Below are 23,216 nucleotides of genomic sequence, written 5' to 3' on the forward strand. Positions count from 1 at the left end.
TATAGGTTTAATTGCACTTTATTTTCCAAGAAGTGAAATGCAAGTTCCTCAGGGTGTCTATCTGTAATGGGGAAGAGGAAGTGGAACTTGTTAGTATGAGCAATAATTGCCTCTGGGACACTCATGGACGGGTCCAGAGGCCACATCAGGGCACTGATACCCAGAGCAGCACAAGCATGCCCAGAAAATCCAGTTTCAAACACCCTCCTATTGAGCACTGAGTAATGCCCAGGAAGGCCCAGCTCAGGCTGTCACAGGCTTTGGTCTCTGCCCCAATTTCAGCTGCTTTTGGCAATCTGTGGCTCTGAGGGTGTGGCACAGGAACCTGCCAGCAGCACCCAGTGCTCTTTGGGTGTTTCCTCTCAAGAAATCACCTTTAGGGGGACACAGATCTAATTCCAGTCAGAGACTGTAAAGGCAGGTATAGAAACTAAACCATAGAATTAATAGAATTAGTTTAAGTCCTTTCATTTTATGAAGGGGTTTATTTGTTTTAAAGACTTCTGGGGTGAAGGTGTGTTAGTGCCCATGAGTGGAGAATAAAAGTGCTGTGAGAGGCTGATGCTGTTTGCCCAGCTCTGTCCTCACTCCTTTCCCCTCCTGGTCCTCTCAGAGTGCAGGGTGACACCCCAAACTGCTCAGCCCCGCCTGGGCTTTGTGTCCCACCCCTCTCTACAGTTTAACTGGTGCTGGGATGGTCACACTTCAACAGCAGCAGAGCCAAAGGCACGGGAGAAGGGCTGAGCTGTGGGGAAGGACTTCCCAAAAACGCAGCACATCCCAGAGCTGTGCTGCTGCTCCCCCAGGGAAACACAGCCCAGCAAAAACCACCTCAGCTCAGAGCACAGGACTGGAGCTGCCTGTGAGTGTCTGAACAACACACAGCAGGGACTGGGCTCCTTGCACCCCCCACAGCTGCTCAGGCCCTGAGCTTTACCAGAGCTCCAAGGTGCAGCAGCAGCTGTGCCACAGCTCTGAGTCAGTGCCCACCTCAGCCCTCCCCAAGCTGCTTGTGCAGAGCCAGGGGCTCACAAGAAACACTTGACTGGGATTCCTGGGGGAACCTCCAGTGCCACATGGCTCAGACACTGCTGAGAGGGTGAAGGGTCCCAGTGAGGCCACCCTGGGGACCAAGAGGAATATTCCAAGACATTGATCACTGGGAGATTTTAGTCTGATTTTTTAACAGGGTGTTGCCACTGCAGGGTCCTTGCCAGACTTGCTCTGCTGAAGCTCTTCACCAAGTTCCTATTTGCAGAAAATTTGAGGTTAATGAATCCAGGGCTCAGGGGAGGGGGACAGTGGGTGGCTCCTGTGCCCAGCCCAACCCCAGAGAGTGTTTGGCAGCTCAGAGCAATGGGGCTGAGCCCCCTGCTGCCGCTGCCAGCCCCCATCCATCTGCAGGACAAGAGCTGGGAAGTCCCTGGTCATTCCCAATGTCCCACGTGTGCAGCTCGCCAAGGGCTCAGAGCACGGCAAGAGGCCATGCCCAGAGGAGAGGGCTCAGCAGCCACATCTTCATCCCAGCCAGTCCAGGTCATCATCATCATCATCACCAAAGAGTGGCGCGGGAGGGGGACGCCCCTTCATGCTCTGCAAGCCACAGCAGAGGGAAACTGGTCAGCCCCAGCAACTCCCTGGCATTTCATAATCACTACACAAACTGCTCTGAAATCTCTGCCAGCTTGGAGGAGCTGGGAACAAGAAGCCTCATTACCCAAGTTTTTATTTCTCATGTGATGGTTTACTGTTTAGATTAGGCTTAGATTAGATAGCAAGAAAAAAATCTTGATGGAAAGGAATGTAAAGCATTGGCACAGGCTGCTCAGGGCAGTGTGGAGCCACCATCCCTGGAAGTGCTCAAAAAATGGGTGGATGTGGTACTTGAGGACATGGTTGAGTGGTGAATGATGCTACATGGATGGCTGGACTTGATGATCTTAAAGGTCTTTTCCAGCCTTGAGGATTCTATGGCTCTATGACTCCAGGAGCTGCTTACAGGGACTGCATAGTGGGCTAAAAGGGACTGGAGAGGGGCCAAACACTAAAACCCTTCAATTAACCTGGCAAGTTTCACTGATTTCATGCCAGCAGGAGCCTCACCACTTCCTCAGCCAAGTCAGCCCTGCCCAGCTCAGTCACCAACCCCAGGCACTCCTGATTTACACAGGGAATGGATCTGAGCTCAGCCAGGCCCCCACTGCCACAGGAAGGATTTTACAGAGAAGCTGCTCTGATTGAGGCTCTGTCTGTAAAGTCCCAAACACCCAAATACATACCACTTCCTCTTCATCCTCCTCTTCAGAGGGAACCTGAGGCTTCAGTGGTCTAGGAGATGCTGTTTCAAAGAAGTTGTCATCCTCAAAGAGGCTGCAAGGAAATAAAGAATGAGCAGCTGAGCAGAGGATGGGATTTGCTTTATACAGGTTCTGTTAGTGAGAGATGGCAAAGCTTTGTCACTGAGGGAAGCCTTTGTGGCAGGTACTGCTCAGCAGGGCAATTCTGGGACCTGGCAGGCACCAGGATCAGACTGTACAGCAACTGCAAACTCCCCTGGGAATGTTCTCCACAGCTCCGGGGCTGCTCCCAGTGGAATGTGCCCCAGGCAGCCCAGTCTGTGCCAGGTCCTGGCTGGTGCCTGTGCCAGCACCATGAGGGGGCTGCAGCCCCCAGCCTGTGCTGTCCTGAGCAGGGACACACCTGTGCCAGCCCTGGGCCTGCTGCTGTCCCAGCCCCAGCTGCCCCTGGCACCCAGCACCCCCCTCACCTGGAATCTGTGTGCCTGGGGCTGGAGCCCAGTTCCTGCGATGCTGGAGCTTCTCCCAGGACAGCTGAGCCTGGCTCAGGTTCCTGCTCAGAGCCAGCTCCATCCCATGGGTCTGTGCCACTCCCTTCCTCCCCATTTAAAGGAGGAGGCTCTAAACCTCCCACAGCCTCCTCTGCCTTCTGCTCCCCAGCTGGATGTGCTGGAAGTGCTGCCTCATCCACCCCTCCTGGCTTGGCTCCTGGAACAGAAGGTTCTGCAGCTTCTGCCTGCAAAGACACTGCAGGGAGACCCTGTTGTGGGTCAGTTTTCCCGACAGGAACACTCTCCAGCCTCTGCTCCAGCCCAGGAACAGGCTGTCCCTTCTCAGCACCCAGGCTGGAATCAGCTGTGGGACAGAGACGCTCCTCCTGAACTTTCTCTTCCTCTGTCCCCCCATTGTTCTGTGTCTCCTGCTGCTCCTCAGGAGCTGTGGGCCTGGCAGGGTGAGGAACAGCCTGGCCTTCCTGCTCAAACTCCAGGGAGCCTCTGGTTGCTTCCCCAGGATCAGCTGGGGTTGCAGTGCTCTGTGCTGGGCTGTGCTGCAGCTCTTTGTGCTCAGGTTTTGCTCCAGGTGATCCCTCCTGTCTCCCTGCTCCTGTGCCAGATTCCTCATTTTCACTGCCATCTTCTGGCTTCTCCTGCTGCCTGTTGAGCAGCTGCAGTGTCACAGTCTGGAAAGGGGAGTAGAGAGAACACAGGTTAAATACAAACCATTACAGATCCCTGCATCACCTCCTCCTTCCAGGCTGCTTTGCCACCCACAACAAATTCTCCTTCAGTTATTTCAGTCTCACAGCACAGATCTGAGGCTTTAGCCCCAAGGCTCACTCTCTCCTCTCACCACTGCCATACCTTGATAGTGTTCATGACAACCCCCAGGACTGCTCTGCCACTGTACAGCTCATCCAGCTCAAATTCACCCCGAAGAGACTGAAACACACCATTCATTATCTTCTTTACCTGCAAAAGAGCATGACAGGAAACAGATACAATTCATTAGCAAGTGAAGCACTGCACTCAAAATCTGGCACTTCTCCAAGGGAAGGAACAATAAATCCAAACACACACAGGTGTTTTTCAAATAATTTACTTTCCAAACAAGAAATCCTCACACATCAGGACACCTTAACTCAGAGCAACCCTATATGACCCCAACTTATCCCCCCAAACTGAGGCAGGCTGCACAAAGCCAAGGCAGACTGGCACTTCTTACTTATTTTAGTTTTTAAATCTAAACATCAAATGTAGAGTTTTAACAACAAGAAATAAAAGTGAGCAATGGGAGGATGGAGTGAGGCTGTTTACAAGAGACTGAGTGATAGGACAAGGGGGAATGGTTCCCAGTGCCAGAGGGCAGGGCTGGATGGGATCTTGGGCAGGAATTGTTCCCTGGCAGGGTGGGCAGGCCCTGGCACAGGATGCCCAGAGCAGCTGGGGCTGCCCCTGGATCCCTGGCAGTGCCCAAGGCCAGGCTGGACAGGGCTGGGAGCAGCTGGGATGGTGGGAGGTGTCCCTGCCATGGCTGGGGTGTAATTGATGAGCTTTAAGGTCTCTTCCAACTCAAACCATTCTGTGTGACCATAATTCTGGGATAAGATCCCATCCTTTCTTCCTCTCTGGACTGTTACTACAAACACAGTGCTTAATGGAAAAAATATATTTTTCCTTCTTATGTCAGTTCAAAGAGAAATAATTCAAGGTAAATCCGTTTGCTTAGGAAGGAGAAGAACTGGAGTCAAGCTCACTTGCTCAGTGAAGTCTGCAGGGGAAGATCCATTCTGATCCTTCTGCAGGTCTTGGATCCGTTCCTCGTAGCGAGCCTTCAGCACCACCACATCTGCCTGCAGGGCTGAGTACTGCCAAGGGAAATCCAACCTGAGAGCTGCTCCTCACCCCACAGCCTCATCTCAAGGAGTCAGTTGGGAAGGGTTTTAGTGAGGCACTAACTCTGAGAGGAGTTTTAAGCATGTCACAAAAGACTTGGCTGAAAGCAACAGCACCAAAATAAGGACACCCAAGGCAGCCTTGGGGAGTCACAGTTGTGTCATTGGCTCCTCAAGTGCCACCAAGAATAGGTGTGGGCAGCATCACTGAGATCCCAGTGAAACGAAGGCTGGGTCTCATTATTGGGCCGTTCTGGTTTGCTGGAAATGACATGAAATTGTTCCCTACCATATTCTGGAACTCCCATCCACATTACTCTGGACTAGCCTGGGGCTGGTGTTCCCTGCACTCGTTCCCATCCAGTTCCCATTCCTTTACCTTCTCCTGGATAGGCTCCAGTTCCTCCAAACGTTGCTGAACCTCAGACAATTTTTGCTCCTCTGCTTTTTTCGAGTGTTTGAGCGCTGTGAGCTGAAACACAAGAGTCAGAGCAGGTACAGCCCCTGGCAGTGTCACCCACTCCAAACAGCCTCTGCCCACCAACAGCCACTCAGGGCAGTGCAGGGAAGTGGAAGATGTTGCTGTAGTTCAGCACTATCAGCACCTTTGCTCTCCCTCCTCCATAAACAGAACAACTGCAGCTGCAGCCAAGATCAAGCTCCACAAGAGGCATGAAATTACAAAGTCAAGTCCCAAATAGGTGGGAGAGGACTGTTGGTTACAGCTACTGATATTTAGTGCCCATTACAGCAATACAGAACAGCCCTTTACCTTCTCCTCCAGCTGGGCCAGCTGGTGCTGCAGGGAGTCCCTCTGCTCACACAGCTCCTGGCATTGCCGGGCGTGCTGCTCCTTGGCTGAGGCCAGGGCACGCTCACATTTGGCTTCACACTGAGATTCCAGCTCGGCCTGGATCACTGACAGCTGCCCATGGCATAAGAGAGACCATCAGGAACACACACACACACAGTCTGTGCTTGCACAAGAGGTGGACACCCACAGAGGGCAGCCCAGCACCTGCCACCAGCTCCTACCCAAACCTCTCACTTCAGCTCCAGCCACAAACCCCCAGGCTGGCCAGGTCTGGATCACATTTCAGACCTCTTGGCATATTTCTAAACCTTCCACTCCTCACAAGTCCCATATTCTCTCTACTACAATCTCAATTTGGTGCCTCTCCTTTCCCCAGTCTGACACTAACCCATGAATTCAAGCAGGTAGCACTTTCATTCTTCCCCTACCTGAGCATTTTCACATTATTTCCTACCTCTAGGTTCCCACAAGCCCTCCAGACCTGGAGCAGCAGCTCCCCTGAGTGCTCACCTGCTCTGCTGCTGCCTGGTCAGTCGAGGTCCGGGCCTTTTTCAGGAGCTGCCGGAGCTTGTCCAGCTCCTGCTGGTACGACCTGCGAACTTCTTCCATCTCCTCCTCTGCCTGAGCTCTCTCTGAGAGGGATTTCTTCTTCCTCTCTGCAAGATTCTGCAATACAGAACATGACACAGAATAGGCCAGACTGCACCAAAGCAGATCTTTTCCCTCAGGCAGAAGGAGGTTCTTTGGGCAGGGAACTTCATCACTTGAAATCAAGCTGAGGTTATCTCAGAGGTAAGGAAGGTTGACACATTACTGGGTAAGACACTAAATAAATAAAACCCCACATAGGCACAAAGGATCCACCAGCCTGCAGATGAGTCAAGATTTACTTAACTTACATACTTATAAATAAGAATCCTGGGTTAACCTTCAGTAAACAACTGAAACTCTGTTGCTGGCACTGGACATACCCTTTCCAGAGTCTCCTTTTCCACCCTCAGGTCTGTCAGCTCTTCCTCCAGTGCTGCAATCTTCATATCCAGCTGTTTGCGGCTCTGCTTCTCAGCCTTGAACTTGCTCTGAGTGTCCTGAGAGGCTTCTTGGAGCTCTGTAAACAAACCCCCACATTTCCCTGTGAGTTTGGGTGCAACTCCCACTGCAGGGGAGCACATTTTGGGGGCTGATGGGGAGGAACAGGGTCGCCTGTACAGTGCATTCAACAACTCTGCTTGTGCCTGCAGTGGGGACTAGAGTTTATCAAGAGCAGCCTGTTCCAATGCTTTGCAACCATTTCTGTGAAGGCATTTTTCCTAACATCCAACTTAAATTCCCACTGGCACAACTTGAGGCCGTTCCCTCTCCTGTCCCTGTTCCCTGGGAGCAGGGACATGTTGGCTGTCCCCTCCTGTCAGGGAATTGTGCAGAGCCAGAAGGGCCACCCAAGCCTCCTTTTCTCCAGGCTGAGCCCCTTTCTCAGCTCCCTCAGCCTCTCCTGGGGCTCCAGCTCCTTCCCAGCTCCTTTCCCTTCCCTGGAATTGCTCCATGTCCTTCCTCAACATCCTTCTCATCATGTAGGGTCCAGAAGTGACCCCAGGATTCAGGGTGGGGCCACAGCAGTGCCCAGCACAGAGGAATGAATGAATCATGTTTATCTCAACTTTTGACTGGAACATCCCTGGCTGTTCTGCAGGATGTTGGACAGAAAAGCCAAGAGATTGCTCTACAAAAGGCATCCCTATAAAAGGACGATTTTGTTGGTTGAGTCATCCCACTTTGCCTTCAGTGGTGACAAGGATGCACTTCCCTCAGATATGTCAGTGCATCCATATCCTTCTTCCATCCCCTGTAATTGATAAAAGGGAAAGCAGAAAGATACCCAAGAAGACAGGAAAAACCTATGACTTATAAAAGAGCCATGAAGGAGCTCTCAGGGACAGGCAGGAGCAGCCTCACCTGCCACCTGTGCCTGCAGCTTGTTGAGCTGTGCCTCCTGTCTCTCTGCATCCTGCACAGCACAGGAGAGCTGCTTCCTCAGCTCCATCTCCTTCTTCTGGTGGGCAGTGAGCTCCAGCTGCAGCTGGGAAACCTGGGCTGTGGCAGCTGCCAGCTCCTCTGCAACTCTGGCCTGCAGCACAAAATGGAGCAGGGGAAAAGGAGAAGGGAAAAAAAAAGAAATGTGTGAGGAAGCAGCAGAACTGTTCTCTCAGGAAGAGCTGGAAAAGGCTTGGAGGCCTTATCAGGGAAGACATGTCCAGACTGAGGAGGCAACAATGACTTTTTTGCCACGTCACTTTTGTCCAGATTGACTAGAAAGCTGCATGAGGCCACCAACAACCTCATCTACCATCTACACAGTCAGCAGACACTGCCTCACCTGGTCCCAGCCCCGATCCACTGGCAGCATGTGCTGGGAAGAGAAAGCAGTGACAGGAAACAGGAAGGGTTAAGAACACAACTTGAAAGGCAGAGGCATTCATCAGCAGAAAAGCAAAATGCTTCATTAACAGGAGCCCAAGGCATGCCAGAGAAGCCTTTAAATTACTCCAAGAACTGTAAAAGCTTAGACAGAAAAAGGGAGTGAAGCCTGATGTAAAAAGAAAGACACTACAGGTATCCTTAGGGTATGTCACACCTAAGGTGGGAGCAGCCCTGGGTGTGACCTGCACTGCAGTGGTGGGCAATGACTTCAACTACAGCTGTGACTTGCTCTGCCAGGGCCAAAGATCCATAACCCAAAAGCAGTGAGTTCCCAACACCTCAGTGATCCTGGTACAACCAAATAAAAGCCAAGTGCCTATCTGTGTGTAAACAATGGATAAAACAGCTTCCAGTCCCTCTTCCCTCTGGTTCTGTCTGTCCCTAGGGATTCACTGACTGCAGTCCCAGGGCAAGCTGGGTTAGATAAAGGGATGAGGAAGGAATTCCTGCCTTCATGTTTACAGTCAATACTCCCATAGAAACAGGGGAAATCTCCCAGTGCAAGGCAGGGCTTTCCTGGCCTGGCCTGAAGCCTGTTCATGAAACATCATCCCTGGGCAGTGACTGCTCAGTCAGTAGGGTCCTGCTGAAGATAAGAAGCCCAGAAGACTCCTGAGAATCTTATACTTCCAAAAGATATTCCTCCCCAAGTTTTATTGTACCAGCAGGATGTTGTCCTCACTGAGAAAGGAATTTAATTTATTATTTCAGTCTCACTTATTCCTGGTTAGAATCTCTCACACTGCTGTGTGCTGTGGGTGTGCAGCCTGGGCTGGCTCTGCTCTTTACCACACTTTGGAAAGCTGCAGTTCTGGTCAGTTTTAGGTGCACCAAGTTTGGTTCTCACGCAGAGGAAGCATTTTTCACCTCACACTTGAGCTGGAGAGAGACAACTCAGCAGGAGAGCACAGAGCAAGACAGAACTTGGCGTGATTTATGAAGCCAGTGCTTGAGAAAGCAGAGCAGGCACCATGCAATGGCAGAGCCAGAGCAGCACTCCTGGGCTAGGCTGGCCTACAGCAATGCTTCAGGATATGCAGCCATGCATAAATGCATTTCACTGGTTTAAAAGCTATTTCCCAACAGTTCCTGTCATAAAAGCACAATGTGTAACTGGGAAAAACAAACAGCTTCTGATCAGCATTTAAAAAAAGCACAAAAGTACAATGAAGAAACTCCAGTAGGGAATATTTTTCTTGTATCTATATTCTATGTAACTCTCTATCAGTTATATAGGAGGAATAAAACTCTTCTGGAACTGTCAGTGCAACTAAATAACTGAAGTATTTCCAACTCAAAAGCCCTGTGATACACATTTCCACAACACACTGGCCACATGCCTACAGTTAGCAATAAATCAGACACTTTCCTACAAGCTAAGAATATTAAAGTTATGACAGCATGAAATGCTTTAATCCTCTGTGATGCTTTGGTCATGAAAGCCATCAAAACATTCAATTTTTTTCTCCAAACAAAGTTCAGAACTGCAGCTGCCTGCTAAGAAAACTCCCTTGACTAACAAGGCTTCAGCTTGTTTTAATGCTTATTTTAATGTGAGAGCCCTGGCTTTGTTCATGCCACCATTACCTTCTCCTGCTCTGCATGCAACACTCTTGCCTGTGTGTTCTCATTTGTTGTCTGCAGGGAGTGGTTCCTCTGCTCCATCAGCAGGTTACTCTGCTCCACGTACCTGTGAACAGGGAGACTCCATGGGCATTCCTGGAAACACAGGGCTGGGAGCCAAGGGCTCAGACAGAAAAGGGGACATTCCAAAGCACAGAAGTTCTCTGCTGAATTCAGGACAAGTCCCAGACAATTTTACAGATGTGCTGGACTAAAAGGCTGATCTCAGAGGGGTGGGAGGGCCTGGCACAGCAGAGATTTTTATCAGCTGGGATAAGTGCTTCACTTCTCTGAAAATGTCTCATGCTCCAAGACTTTTGATAACTTGGTATCAGCTGAACTTCACAAAGGGCACCACATGCCCTACAATTTCTTCACCTCACTAAAAAGCAAAAATAAAGCAACTCCCAGAAGCAGGGCAAGTGTGCTCACAGACAGCACAAGGGATTTTGTTCCCCCTTTACACACTCATGTTTACTGTAGATCAGAGTTTTAGGGATAACCCTGCACAGAAGGGGTGGGAGGAATCACGCACTTTTTAATACCTTAGAAAAGAATTTAAAATATCAGAATATGGCTGTCTCCTAAAAAACACCCCTCAGTTATGCCCAAGTGTAAGCTGGAGAGTCTGGAAATGCAATGTGGCTCCCAGCCCTTACCTCTGGTTGCGTTCAATCAATTCACTGATCTTCTCATTCTGCTCCTCAATCCGACTGCTCTTCTCAAATATCTCCTGCTTCAGTCTCTCATTCTCCTACAGCACAGCACAAATATTCAGCTTACTCAGATTTCCTTGCAGCAGTTCCTAAAGCTTTGTTTTGCACAGATGCAGGACAGTGGTGAGGCTCAGCCCTTCTGTGGTAACAGCCCAGGAAGGCACCGTGCCACAGTTAGCAGAATCCTGGCACAGGACAGCAGCTGCCAAATCACATTCTAGAAAATATTGTGTCTGGCTGACTTTTTTACCCACAAACCCCAAGTTTTTAAGGCTGCTGCTTCAAAGCAAAAATTAAGTAGTGAATAGTAAAACCAGGTGGCTTCTACCATGTGGTACTTCAGCTGTGAAATGGTTCTTCTGGAGACTGAGGGTTCAGTTCATAATGGCTTGAGAAGCTGAACTTCCCCCACATGAACCTTTTGTCAAGGCCTATTAAACACCCACAACTCTGACTCAGAAAATACCCAAACCCCAAAATGCTGAAAATAGCTTTTTGGAGGGGAAAGAGGGATGGAAATAATTTTAAGTCTCATCCTCATTCTGGCCACACAAAACCAGAACCCATGGGTGAATGGACACCTGCTCTCATTAGGGATAAACACTGTGAGCCCCAGCTCCTGGTGGAAGTGAAACCAGGCTGGCCATGCTCACCTGGATGATGCGCTGGATGTTGCTCATGATCATGGAGGCTTCCATAGTGACAGAGGAGATTCCAGGCAGCAGGGAGCTGTTGGCAGTGCTTTGCTTCTTCAGCTCCTCCACCTGCAGGGACAAACCATTCTTAAGCCATTTGAAATGAATTTATGGGTGCAGGTGAGAGTCACGTGCAAAGAGGCATTTCACTGCTCCCTCTGCTCAACTGCAGGGAACAGGCATTGAATCAAGTGTGACACCTCCCAGAGGGCAGGGAATCCCTCCAAACAATGCACCACATGATGTTCAAGATGGTAGGACAGCACCTTTCCCTAAGCCTAAGCTTTGTTTTTACAGAGCAGCTGAACTGCTGGCTCTTGAAGGTGTGATAATATGAGAATTTTACTCATTTACTGTATCACTTAATGCAGGCATTTAAATGGAGCCAACTGCTCTCAGCACACCTGGAGAGCAGAAATGTCCCAAGCAGGTCATACCTTGGCAGCCAGGTGATCCATTTTATCCACAACTTTGCTCACAGCCAGTCGGATTTCAGTGTTGTGCTGCCGAGCTTCTGTCATCAAAAAGGAAGTGACGTCTCCAGGTGCTTGAAGGGGAAGGAGAGAGATTATAGTGACAAGGTCAAATACCTGCACAGAGACACAGCAAAAGCTGGATAGAATTAAGCCTGCCACCAGGAAAGACAGTTTTATTTATAACTAGAAGCACCATCTACCAAACTCCTTTAGTAATACCCAGTCTTAGGAAGAAATTCCAGCCCCTTTCAAAATGCACAAAGCTCTTTAAGGTAAGAAAGGGATGGGTATTTATTGGGAAGTGTTTGTCTTCATTTGGTATTAAAAAATAAGCATTTGTGAAACAGCCCAGTGCTACCACAGCTATAAACCATCACCACAAACTTCACTGCAGGTGTTGCAGCCCTGTGAGAAGTAGGTACCTTTTAAAACATACCTTGGTAAGGAACAGGATACATCTGACCCACAGGCTGGAGTTGAGAGGCAGATGCAGCAGCTTGGGGGTAAGCAAATGCCACTCCTGGATATGCCTTGCAGGACAAGTTCAATAGGTTAGAATGTGTTTTTCTATTTCCCCATTTCCTCACAGTTTAATATTTTTTTAAGACCAAGAGCAAGGATGATGTTTGCCAAGAAAACAATCCAAGAATTAAGGAGTTGGAAAGTTAAAACACACAACAGTCATTGTGAATGCAAAACAGTACTCTCCTTTTGAGGGTTAGTTCCTATCTTCACTCAAATTTCAGCAAAACTATGTCACCCTACATTTGTGAGAGTCAGATCAACTCCCTCTGAAGTTTTGTTAATTTGAACACAAAGTTATTTCCTCAAAAGGGCTCAAAAAGCACAATACAACTTGATGGCAACTTAACTGCTCATTGCTGAAGAAGGTGGAAGTTTTTATTGTATCCACTACAAACCCAGGTATTAACAAAGCCTGGTTCATCCTTAGTTTAAGAACCCATCATAAACAGAAAATGAGCCTTTTTAAAATAAATTTTAAGAGGCATAAGATGAAAACCTGAGAATGCCAAAGAGTCACAGGAAACAGCCTGGAATTCTCATTCTTATGTCAAAGTCCTTACCCCCAGCAATGGAGAAGATTCAGGAGAAAGGACAGAAGTGCCAATATTCTCCTTGATTTCATTTTGGTACCTGAAAGCCCTGTGCTCCTCCAGGCAGAGCTGAATGGGGCTGGACCGTTGTAGGAATTAAAGCAGCAGAAGATACTGAAGGTGCAGCACCAGATGCTTGAGGTACTGAAAAGGAAGAAATAAATTGAGCATGCTATAAAGCTGAAATTAATAAAAATTAAATTCTTTAAAGAGCTTAATTCACCTAGTGTGAAATGGCAAAAAAAAAACAAAACCAAAATCAACACACTAAATAGACAAAAGCTCAGGCATGGTGGCTGCTCTTCCTCAAGCACAAGACCACAATGAAGAAACACTCCAAGAATTGTCTTGTGCTCCATGGATTAGTGGCTCGTGGATCAGCAAGCCTTATCAGAAGCTTTCAGTTCATATTTCAGTTCCTGGAAGGAATCCTCTGTTCCCATAGCCCTCAAGGAGTGGGATGGGAGAGCAGCAGCTCCCCAGCACGTTACCTTGTGTGGACACTGTGGGCAGCACTGCCTGAGCTGGCTGGGAGGGTCTGCTTGAAGCCACTGGCTGTGTTGTCCCTCTCAGAGTATTGGGATCCTAAAAACATTTCTGCATGTTACAAGAAACACCAAAGACCAAGCCAACAGCCTTGAGACAAAGAGTTACCCCAGGAACCCAAGTGGAACCTTTCTGACACAGAACCAGAGCAGATTTCCCTGGACAAGGGCAGAGCCACTGCTACAGATCCCACTTTAAGCAACCCCCAGTGTAGGAAAAGCAATAAGAGTCACACTGGTACCTCTATTTCTGAGTCACTGGAGTCCAGCTGACTCCCTGCTGTCCCAGCAAGGAAAGGCAGCATGGGCTGTCCCATTTTGGCCATCCGAGAAATCAGCTTTGCCTTTGCTACATCTGGGTTCTAAAAGAAACGTTTAGTTACTCTAATTTTGTCTCAGCCCAGGCTTTTAAAAGGTGTTACAAACACTTCTAAATCTCTGACTGAATTTTGACTCAATTTATCGATGACTGTTTGAAAATCCAGTCTTCAAGCACACAAGGTAGCATCAGGTTTGTTTTATATATCCTCTTTCTGAAATGACAGCGCTGTAACTACAGAGGAAAATCTATCCCTGCAAAAAACACCAACAAGAAAAGTTCAGGAAGCTGCTTAGCAGCTTTTTCTGTCTGGAGGCACAAAGTCTTCTCATGCAGCTCTATAAACTTATCCTCAATGTCCCAATTCCTTTGTTATCTATTTAAAATTTGTCCATTTATCTCAAAAGATAACCAGCCTTGTGAACATCCACGTGATCAAAGTCACTTTGCATTTAATAGTAGGAATTGGGGCTGGGGTTCCTCAGATCTTGGTAATCACAGAATCATTAAGGTTGGAAAAGACCTTTACGGTCTTGGAGTCCAATCATTAATCATCAAGTCCAACCATAAATTCCTTCAAAAACAAGGCCCTAAGCTGCTGTAAGGTGAACATTCCACTGCCTTGCATGATGCTCACTTTATCTTCAGCAGTACCCAATGATTAAGGGGAAAATAAAACCTCTCTACTCAGGCTTCAAATTAGGAAAAGCCAGCACTTACTGCAAGCTGCTCACTGATGGAGTTGGACTTGGCCCGAACAGCTGGCTCCCTGCAAAGCCAAACAGGTGTGGAGATTAACCAGGAGGAATTCAGGAGCCAACATTCTGATTTATAAATACTGTTAAATACACCTCTCCCTAGGAAAGCTGTTTTCTCACACCATGAGCATTTCTTTTAGCCTACACTTCTGGAACATTCTTTGCAGTGTGGTCTGTAGATATGTTCAGGACACCACTATGGCCCAGTGGAACAGGTCATTATAGAAAGATAATTTTGTTGATTGCTTTAACAACCACAATCTGGTATAAATAATTTAAACCAAGTCCAACAACAAACTACTTATGGCAACAAGTGCAGCACTTACTTGGACTCCCTAAAAAGGGTGACTGATCCATTTAAGGAACGGAACATAGAATTGTTAAGGTTGGGAAAGACATCTAAGGTTGAGTCACCAACCACTAACCCAGCCCCAGCATGTTCAGCACTAAACCCCATCCCCAAGTGCCACATTTGGATTCTTTGAACACCTCCAGGCATAGCAAGTCCACCCTGGGCAGCCTGTGCCAAAGCCTGACCATTCTATCAGTGAAGGTTTTCCTAATATCCAGCATTAACCTCTCCTGGAGTAACTTAGAGATGATTTGCTCTCCCCATTTACCTGGGAAAAGAACCCAGCCCCACCTGGCTACCCCTCTTTTCAGGGAGCTGTGGAGACTGAAGGCTCAAACTGATGACAATGATGCCAGCTGAGATGAGACAGCTCAATAGCACTGGATCTCAGGAATGCTGGAGAGGAATGACTTCCCTCACTGGATCTTATTCCAACTGCTTTAATCTGGAAGTCAGCACTCAAGCAGAAAGTTCCAGCAAGTCCTGTTAGCAAGCACTGCTCTGCCACAGGGCACTGAGCTGGCACAGAGGCTCCACATTTGCCAGATGATGTGCTAGTGCAGCACTGTGCTGATGGGCATCACCAGCCTTAACACAGAAAGTTGTTCAAGCCATGCTGCTTCTTACCCAGGCTTTGGAGGGATGGTGGAGGGAGGCACTAAACCAGTGTCTGAAGAGAAGCCATCTGAGCTGGGAACTGGAGAAGGTGCAGGGGAATCCCTTGAACTGACACTCAGCCCATCTGAACCAGAGCACTCCTTTGCCAGCTTCACCTTAAAAAGCATGAAGCAAAAAAGGATGTTTTTCTGGGTTCCTGTAAAAATTTTCATCAATTTATTTGTGATGGCACTGCCTGTGAAGCTCCTGCACCTCAAGGAAAAGCAGCCAATTGATTCAGAGCTGGAGAAACTGAATCTTGACATCATCTCATTCCTCCCACAGTATTTTGTTTTCCCAAGTGACTCACAAGTAAGACAACTAAAAGATCCCAAGACAGTTACAACAGACAAACAGCTTTGAGGGATTTTCTGGGTTTAGGGCTCTTTTCTGGGTTGGTTTGTTTGTTTGAATTAAAGATGCACATCTTGCTGAGGTTTCTAACAGTTTTTGAGCTGGAGTTCTCACAATAACAGCAGGATCTCCCCTTGCAGTCACAAAACAGATGGAAACCAAACATTTGGCAGCAGATGCTCACCCTCCTGACTTCCACCTCAAACACCAAAGTGGAGTCTGCAGGGACACGACCAGCCACACCCTGAGCCCCGTAGGCCCAGGCTGGAGGAATGATGAGGAATCTTCTCCCTCCTTTCTTCATGCCCAGCATTCCTTCTTCCCAACCCTTTGGTTTGCACAGACAACAGAAGAGAAAGCAACAGCTGGATCAGTGACATTATTTACTCCAATTAAGACAACTTCAGGCAAAGATTTCAAAACACATATGGAGAGATTCTTGCAAAATCCTTTTTATTTTCACTTTGTTTATTTTCACTGTGAAGCACTAAACCTTTGTCTTGCAATATTCCTGACAGCCAGCTGTAAATTCCAGTGTTAAGTTAATAATATAGATGCAGCTCCACCAAACAGTGGCAACCTCACTCAACATTCTGGGGAAGAACTGGACTCCAAAGAGATCTCAATTGCTCTGGTTAGATTTACAAAGCAACCAAAGAAAACAGTAAGAGACAGGATAAAACAAAATAGACAAATAGCACATCCTCAACAAAAGACAACTTGTAACAGGTCATATATGAATTATACATGTCATACATTAATTACTCAGACCATGGAAGTGACCTGAACAAAAGCATCTCTGACTCAAGCCTTGATTTTATGGGATAACATATGGGAGTATCACAACACCTGGATGAAAAATAATTTCCTTTAGAAATAGGGTTCCCCAAGAACAAGGGAATGGATTAAGTGACTTCCAGAAACCCAAAGACAATAAAACCCCAGCTCCTGAAAACAGGAAGTTTCCTTTTTACTGAAGAGGACAACTCCTGTCTAACAGTGATGGAGAAAAGGAGACTGGACTCTATTGTGCAAAGCTTGAGTGAGCCACTGTCACGCAGTGTTTGCTAATAAATTAAACAGAAATAGCATGTATGAATTCTGAACAAGATCTGCAGCAATTCAAAGCTTTGAAACTTCAATTATTATAATGAAAGTGCCAGAAGTTGTACCTTGATGACCTTTCCAGATCCGAGCTTCAGCCGCAGCAGCTTGTCTTTGTTAACATTAGAGTCGAATACCTGTAGAGTTGAACAAGAACACAAAATATGTGGATTTCCCAACTGTTTCAAGATTCTGAACGCTGCTTACACATTCCATAAACTCCTAGAACCCCTGGTTAAATGCTATTTCCCATCCTACTAACACCAAAATTAATTCTCAGCTGTAAGACAGAGCTTTAGTCCATTTCCATAACTGGAGACTCAGACTTCAGACCTGCTTTTGGACAGGACTGGGTCAAACAAAACACAACATTAATTATTCATGTGTAAGAGTGCCCACAGAAGTTTAAAAGCATTTCAATCACCTCCCCCCAACAGTAATGGAATAATAGAATCATTAAGGTTGGAAAAGCCCTCTAAGATTATCAAGTCCAACCATTCCCCCAGCACTGCCCTGTTCACCACAAAACCATGTCTCAAGCAACACATCCAGATGGTTTTTGAACATTTTCAGGGATGTGACTCCACTGCTGCCCTGGGCAGCCTGTGCCAATGCTCAATAACCCTTTCAGTGAGGAATTTTTTTTAATATGCCAGAATCCCTTAATATTCTATAGGCAATATATATAACCTCACTTACAGTGCCATAAATGCCCAAAGTATACCTTCAACATCAACACCAGTGCTATGCTGCATGTGCAGGTTCCTGCCAGGGACTGTCCCACCCAGGAGGTGGCAGAAATGTCTTTACCTGTCCAAGCCCATTGTTCTGGAACAGCCATCCCGTATAGGCAATCTCCAGGGAGTCTCCTCCTTCCACTCCCTGCCCTTCTCCCAGGAGGAGATCCTGGCAGAGGACTGAGTCCAGTGCTGGGGAGCTGTTGCATTTGGCAAGGCACACCTGCAGAGGGAAAGCCTGGCAGTGTCTCTGGCCTTTAATGGACAAGCCCCACTCATGAATCTGATGTGCTCCTCACTTTACTGATCAAGCCCACACTAGAAATGCACTCCCAGGGCGTTCCATGTCTCCTGATGTTGCTGATTGAACACCCTCTGCTCTACAGAACCATTGATATGCAGTGTTTGAGAATCTTGAGAAGCAACAGGCTCCCTGCCTGGAAGAGATTGGTTTTAATGACCAAAAGTCAGGACAGGCTCCTCTCAGATCTGTCTCCATCACAGTTATGCAGACACTCAAAGCTGAAATCCAATGACAATAAAACTTGATTTGGCCCTGCAGTAAACCAGCCATCAAGAACTGCCTGGCCCAGAGGTGAGCAGTTACCTGCTTACTGAAATCCACTGCTGCCTTTTCTGACTCAAACATGATGGACCAGTTTTGCCTCTGATCATCGTAGAACGTGCTGTAATTGTTGGGCTGAACCTGTGGGAGAGGAAATCAGTTCTATCTTAGGCATTACATCAACTAAAAAACCCACATCCAAAAGAAGCTTAAAATAAGAGCTACCAAAATTAAGCAGGAAGAACCTTGTTGTTCTACTGCCCAAGTTCAGAATTAGCTTTTATTTATGGGCTCATTATCATGGAAGAATTATTATAACTCCAATATGTGAACAAATATTAACTTCTTCCTAGATGCTGCAGTTCACACAGGAAGGTGAAACCTTTCAGAAACTTCCTCGAAGCCTGGTTCTTTAGTATATACAGAGAATTTTTAAGTGCAAGTAATTTACATTTCATAGTTTATTGTATTTAGGCTTCCAGAATTAATTGGAGAAGTCACTTCTTGCTCACTTCTAAACCCACGCCATCAGAAGTGACTATAAAACCCATTTATTTTTCAAGAATGTGCTTATAAAACTAGAGTAAGGTCTAAGCTGGGGCAGAAATTTCTTTATTTTGGAGTGAAATTTCTATCTCTCATACCAAGAAATTTGATGCCATCTGATGACAAGCTAAGAACAGTAAACCAACACATCAATTTTCTGTAAAACTGGCAGAAACCAACTTCCTGAGAGATCCCATTTTAGAGCTCACAACGCCCCAGATTGTCCTCAACAGCAGGAAAATGCTGAGTGAAAATTTTCTGAGAGAAAACATTTCCTTGCTGTCATTTCCTTCTGCTTACTCAGTTGTATTCTCTCAGATACTTAACTAGAAATTCCCAGCAAAAGGAATTTAGCCAGTTTTATCCATTGCAGGGCTGCAAACCCCAAACACCTCTGTGAGCACAGGTAATAATTTACCTCCTACATGGGCCTTGGTTTGGAAATCTCCTGAGGAGCTGCTCTGCAAAAGGGAGCTGTCACAGCCTCTTGTGCAATGCATGAGGACAGTCACACTGGGACACCTCCTGCTCTGTCACTCAGATGTTTGCTCTCAAAGGTTACAAACCAAGGCTTCAGGAAGAATTTTAGAGCCAACCTAAAATCCCAAAATGTTTTCCTAAGCCAGAGTCTCACCGTGAGCATGAAGCCTGGGTGGATCCTTGCAGAGGTGATCTGTTGCTGCTGATTGATGTAAAGGAGGATCCTGTACTGGATTCCACAAGGAATTAGACAAGGAAAAAGAACAAAACCAGCAACTTAAAACATTTTCAATTCTACAGTGCTTTGTCACATGCAGAGCCTAAGGCTCAGTATTTATTTGTAAAATATACCACAGCAAAAATACTTAACACAGTTTTGTGACACTTATTAAAACTGGTTTATTCTCAAGGGCTTTATTCAGCAACCAAGCAAGTCAAACTCATTGTTTTATAATAAACAAATGCTTTAATTAAGTCCACATTTTTCACAGTCACAGCAGAAAAAGATGGTGCACAAACCCTTCCAGATACAAACTCACCACACATGGCATCAAATCACCACAGAGTCCTTTAGGTTGGAAGAGACATCCAAGATGATTCCCCCAGCACTGCCAAGGCCACCACTGACCCATGTCCCCAAGTGCCACATCCACATGGCTTTTAAACCCCTCCAGGATGGGGACTCCACCACTGCCCTGGGCAGCTGTGACAGGCCCTGATCACCCTTTTGGGAAAGAATTTTTTTTTTCCTAATATCCAGCCTAAATAAGTTTGTGTGTGTAATCTTCTTTCTTTGCATAAACCTTTTGACATATACCAGACTGAGTTAGAGGGAGCTTTCCAAGTACTAAACAACACAGATATGAGATTTATTGACATATTTGGCTCTACTAAACATAATCTACCAAGAAAATGTGTTTTCCTTTGTGCACCTGCACTGCACACAGCTCAGTGGTGAACTGGGCCAGCTGGATGTGATATCACACAGGCAGCCTGAGGAAAGCTGGTTCAGCTTCCTCCTACGCTCCTGTCCTCCCCAGCTCCCCTAGAACACAGCTCAACACTTCCCAGATCACTGACTCAGGAATTTAGTCACCAAACTAAGATTTATTTTGCTCTTGCCAAAGCAGAAGCAACTTAATGAGACATGAATGAGGACTTGGGGGATACGGAACATCACAAATACCAACACCAGGGATGGGTAAGAGTTTTTAAAGCAGCTTCCAAACACAGCAATTTACTGGGCACCTCAGTCCTGTGTTCTTCATGGAACACTTGGGAAGATGTTTTTGATACCAAAAGAACAAAACTTAAGCAAAGCATCTCTGTACTGCTGGATAGAATTTTCCTTTGTGTCCATCTCCACTTCTTTCACTTCAGGAAAGAAACAAATCACCAAGGTGGAGTCCCAAGGACACCCAGGCAGCAGAACAACATCAAAAGCAAAACACCTGGAGAGCTCACAGAAACACCATCTCATAGCAGTGAGCCCTCAGCATGGCAGAGTTATGAGAAGGAAGTGTCTCTCACCTCTTTGGCAGTGTGGCTCCCCACTACAGCTGCTCCATACTTGCCTTGCTTCAAGTACTGCCCATTTGTACTGCAAAATAAGGGAGACATTCTTTAGAGTTCAGATCCCTTTCCTCAGGCATAAAATGTCAGGCAGCCTTGCTTATCTTAGAGACATTCCTGCTTGCCCACAGTCAAGAGCACACATTGTGGAATGAGTTGAAAACCGCTCTCAGAGGGGAGAAGCGTTTTTCCATGATGGCAGCATCAAACAGGCAGTTTCAGTGCTCTCACTCTGCTCATGCCTCAATTCTCAAATGCATGAGCCACAAGCATCTGATAGAACCTCCTGAAGCAGTGCACAGCTCAGCCCAGCAGCCAGGACACAGCTCCCAGCCACAGCCAGACCCACAAATCGCTCTTTATCTCAGAACTGCCTCACCCAGAGCTGCAGAGCAGCAACCAAAACTCTTCTTGAGCAGAAACTTCCATTGCCTTGCAGCATTTCTGCCATGTAGCTGTGTCTGAAAACAACTCTTCCCACTCACTCAGAAATCTGTCCCCTCTAGGATTAGGGACAGGTCATGCAGAAGTCACTTACTATCGATACGCGAGCACCGCGGTGGCCACCAGCACTGAGGGGGCTCCTGAGGCTGCCGGGGCCACCGGCGCCTTCTGGGCCTGCCCTGTGGGGACAGAGATCAGGGACAGTTGTCAGAGGCACAGGACTGACTGGTGGCACCACCACAACATGTTCCTTCCCCCAAGGAAAAATAACTCCAGTAGGAAATTACAAAGAAACTAAGACTTGTGTTCCAAAGTCACTCAAGGCCAGTTGAAGATCCAGGTGTAGGAAGGCACTGGAGAACAGCATCACTGAGGAAAGCTCAAGGAATTATTTGCTCTGCTGCTCTTTACAGGGGCCCTTGTTCTTCCCATACACACGTGCTGCTGAGTGTGCTCCCCACTCTCAAGCCTGGTTACTCACCAGCTGCTGTCTGACCCTTCTTGGGCTGCTTTGGTGCAGTGAACTGGAAGAATTCATTTCCCTGGCTTGAGACTGTTTGATCCAAGCCAAAGAGAGAGGCTAATCTGGCTCTAGAAAGGGAAATAAAACCATTTAACCTTATTTAACACGGGCATTATACATAATGAACACCCTTAACTAGAAGTTATATCAAATACAAAGTGTTTACCATCACTGTGGAAGTAAGCAAAGGGCTGCAGGTTAAGTTGCTTTATGCTAATCAACCATTTAATTTTAAATAGGCAGAACTTGTAGATGAAGAGGCTGGGAAAGTAGTACAATTGTGTTTCAGTTCCTCACAAATCGACTGAAGCTATAACAACTGAAACCACACAAAAAAAGAAGAACTTACTTTGAAGCAATGACTAGAACTAGCTTCACATAAAATAACTGATTCTTACAATATCCAAAATGATAAGCAACAGAGAAACCACCATTCAGGAGGTTTTGTTTTTTTTTTAAAAAGTCTAGGAAACACATTGTCCCATTAAACTTTAAAATGGCAGGATCTCTCCCAGGTAAGGGCAGAGGGCTTAAAGCCGCAGGTTATTCCTTCAGGATACACTGTTTGCAATGTCACTGCTTCAAGGCAAATTATGAGATTATACATATATATATTTATATATGTGTGTGTGTATAACCTATTCCTGATATCACGGGGCAAGGGAATAATTCAAACAAAGGATGACACCACTGTCAGTGAATCGCCTTTAAAAAACAAGTAAATTTTCTATATGGAGAGAGAATTAGTTTATAAGAGCCGCTGAAGAGAAGCTCCTGGAAGGTGGTGGGGAGCACACAGAGCTGGAATGGCAGCTCTTGGAGCAGCAACAAGTCAGCAATACAAAAACCTGGATGCGCTGCACACAGACACGATCCAAGTGGAGCCCTGGCGAACCGCCTGGGAGGAGCCAGCGGCGGGGGAACAGCTCCGGAGCGGCACTTTAGGGACTTCCACTCCTTATTTAAGTGGAAACACCGAGTCCTCTCTGCCCTGGCGACCCCGGGGCGGCTCCGCCCCACCCCTGCGGGAGGGGTCCCCGAGCACGGCGGGGTCTCACCCCAGCCCCGAGCACACAGGGGGCCCGCACCGAGCCCCGCCGGCAGCCGAAGCCTTCCCGGGCTGCCCCTACAGCGCTCCCGCGGCGGGACAGGAGCGGGTACTGCCCCGGCGGCACCCCCGGTCACAGGACAGCCCCGGGCCCGGCCGCACAGGGAGCGGCCTGCCCGCCCCTCACAGCCGCGGGCCTTCACCGGGGCCACGGCCCCGCGGCCTGTCCGGGCCGCCACGCCCTCCCGGCGGCGGGGAGAGGGTCCTGCCGCAACCCCGGCGCTCACCCGCTGGCCGGGGACTGGAAATCGGCGTCGTCCTCCTCCGCCGCCGCGAACATCGCCAGTGACCGCCGGGGAGGGGCCGGGCGAGCGGCGGCGTCGCTTTACGGCCCGGCGGCACCGGCACCGAGCGGGGCGGGGACTCCGCGCTACGTCACAGGGGGCGGGGCTTATAGGGCGGGGCTTAACGTGACAGAGAGGCGGGGCTTGGATGACGCGTCACGGGCGGAGCCTGCATGGACACGTCGAAAGGGGCGGGGCTTAGCGGCCGCGGAGGAGGGCGGGAATTTAGGGGTTGCCGTAGGAGCGGCGCTGATGGGGGCAG

General features: G+C 47.8%; 1 protein-coding gene across 1 annotated transcript; it reads right to left on the minus strand.

The window, feature by feature from the left end:
- On the minus strand, nt 1-23,038 carry FKBP15 (FKBP prolyl isomerase family member 15). Its single transcript, XM_005527163.3, has 29 exons — nt 22,898-23,038; nt 21,521-21,630; nt 21,134-21,218; nt 20,554-20,623; nt 19,178-19,252; nt 18,040-18,138; nt 17,506-17,655; nt 16,764-16,832; nt 15,776-15,919; nt 15,208-15,353; nt 14,191-14,239; nt 13,394-13,513; nt 13,098-13,191; nt 12,647-12,750; nt 11,928-12,021; nt 11,453-11,562; nt 10,974-11,084; nt 10,264-10,358; nt 9,569-9,671; nt 7,457-7,628; nt 6,475-6,611; nt 6,014-6,169; nt 5,462-5,614; nt 5,069-5,161; nt 4,552-4,662; nt 3,659-3,766; nt 2,768-3,477; nt 2,280-2,370; nt 1-1,593 (listed from the first exon to the last, which is right to left on the minus strand). The coding sequence occupies exons 1-29, from the start codon at nt 22,948-22,950 to the stop codon at nt 1,519-1,521; spliced, it is 3,687 nt and encodes a 1,228-aa protein (XP_005527220.2). The 5' UTR covers nt 22,951-23,038; the 3' UTR covers nt 1-1,518.
- Nucleotides 23,039-23,216: the final 178 nt, after the last annotated feature.

This window comes from Pseudopodoces humilis, chromosome 22, assembly GCF_049639895.1.
Source record: "Pseudopodoces humilis isolate 2021_Gansu_Grassland_sample_001 chromosome 22, ASM4963989v1, whole genome shotgun sequence".
NCBI classification, from domain to species: Eukaryota; Metazoa; Chordata; class Aves; order Passeriformes; family Paridae; genus Pseudopodoces; species Pseudopodoces humilis.

What these genes read in the sequence shown, in the direction of transcription:
- FKBP15 (XM_005527163.3), bottom strand. Translation starts at nt 22,950, where the DNA reads ATGTTCGCGGCGGCGGAGGAGGACGACGCCGATTTCCAGTCCCCGGCC. An exon ending in TTGATTGAACGCAACCAGAG is followed by an intron (nt 9,672 to 10,263) that starts GTAAGGGCTGGG and finishes CCCTGTTCACAG; the next exon opens with GTACGTGGAGCAGAGTAACC. An exon ending in ACCAGGCAGCAGCAGAGCAG is followed by an intron (nt 5,615 to 6,013) that starts GTGAGCACTCAG and finishes TGCCATGGGCAG; the next exon opens with CTGTCAGTGATCCAGGCCGA.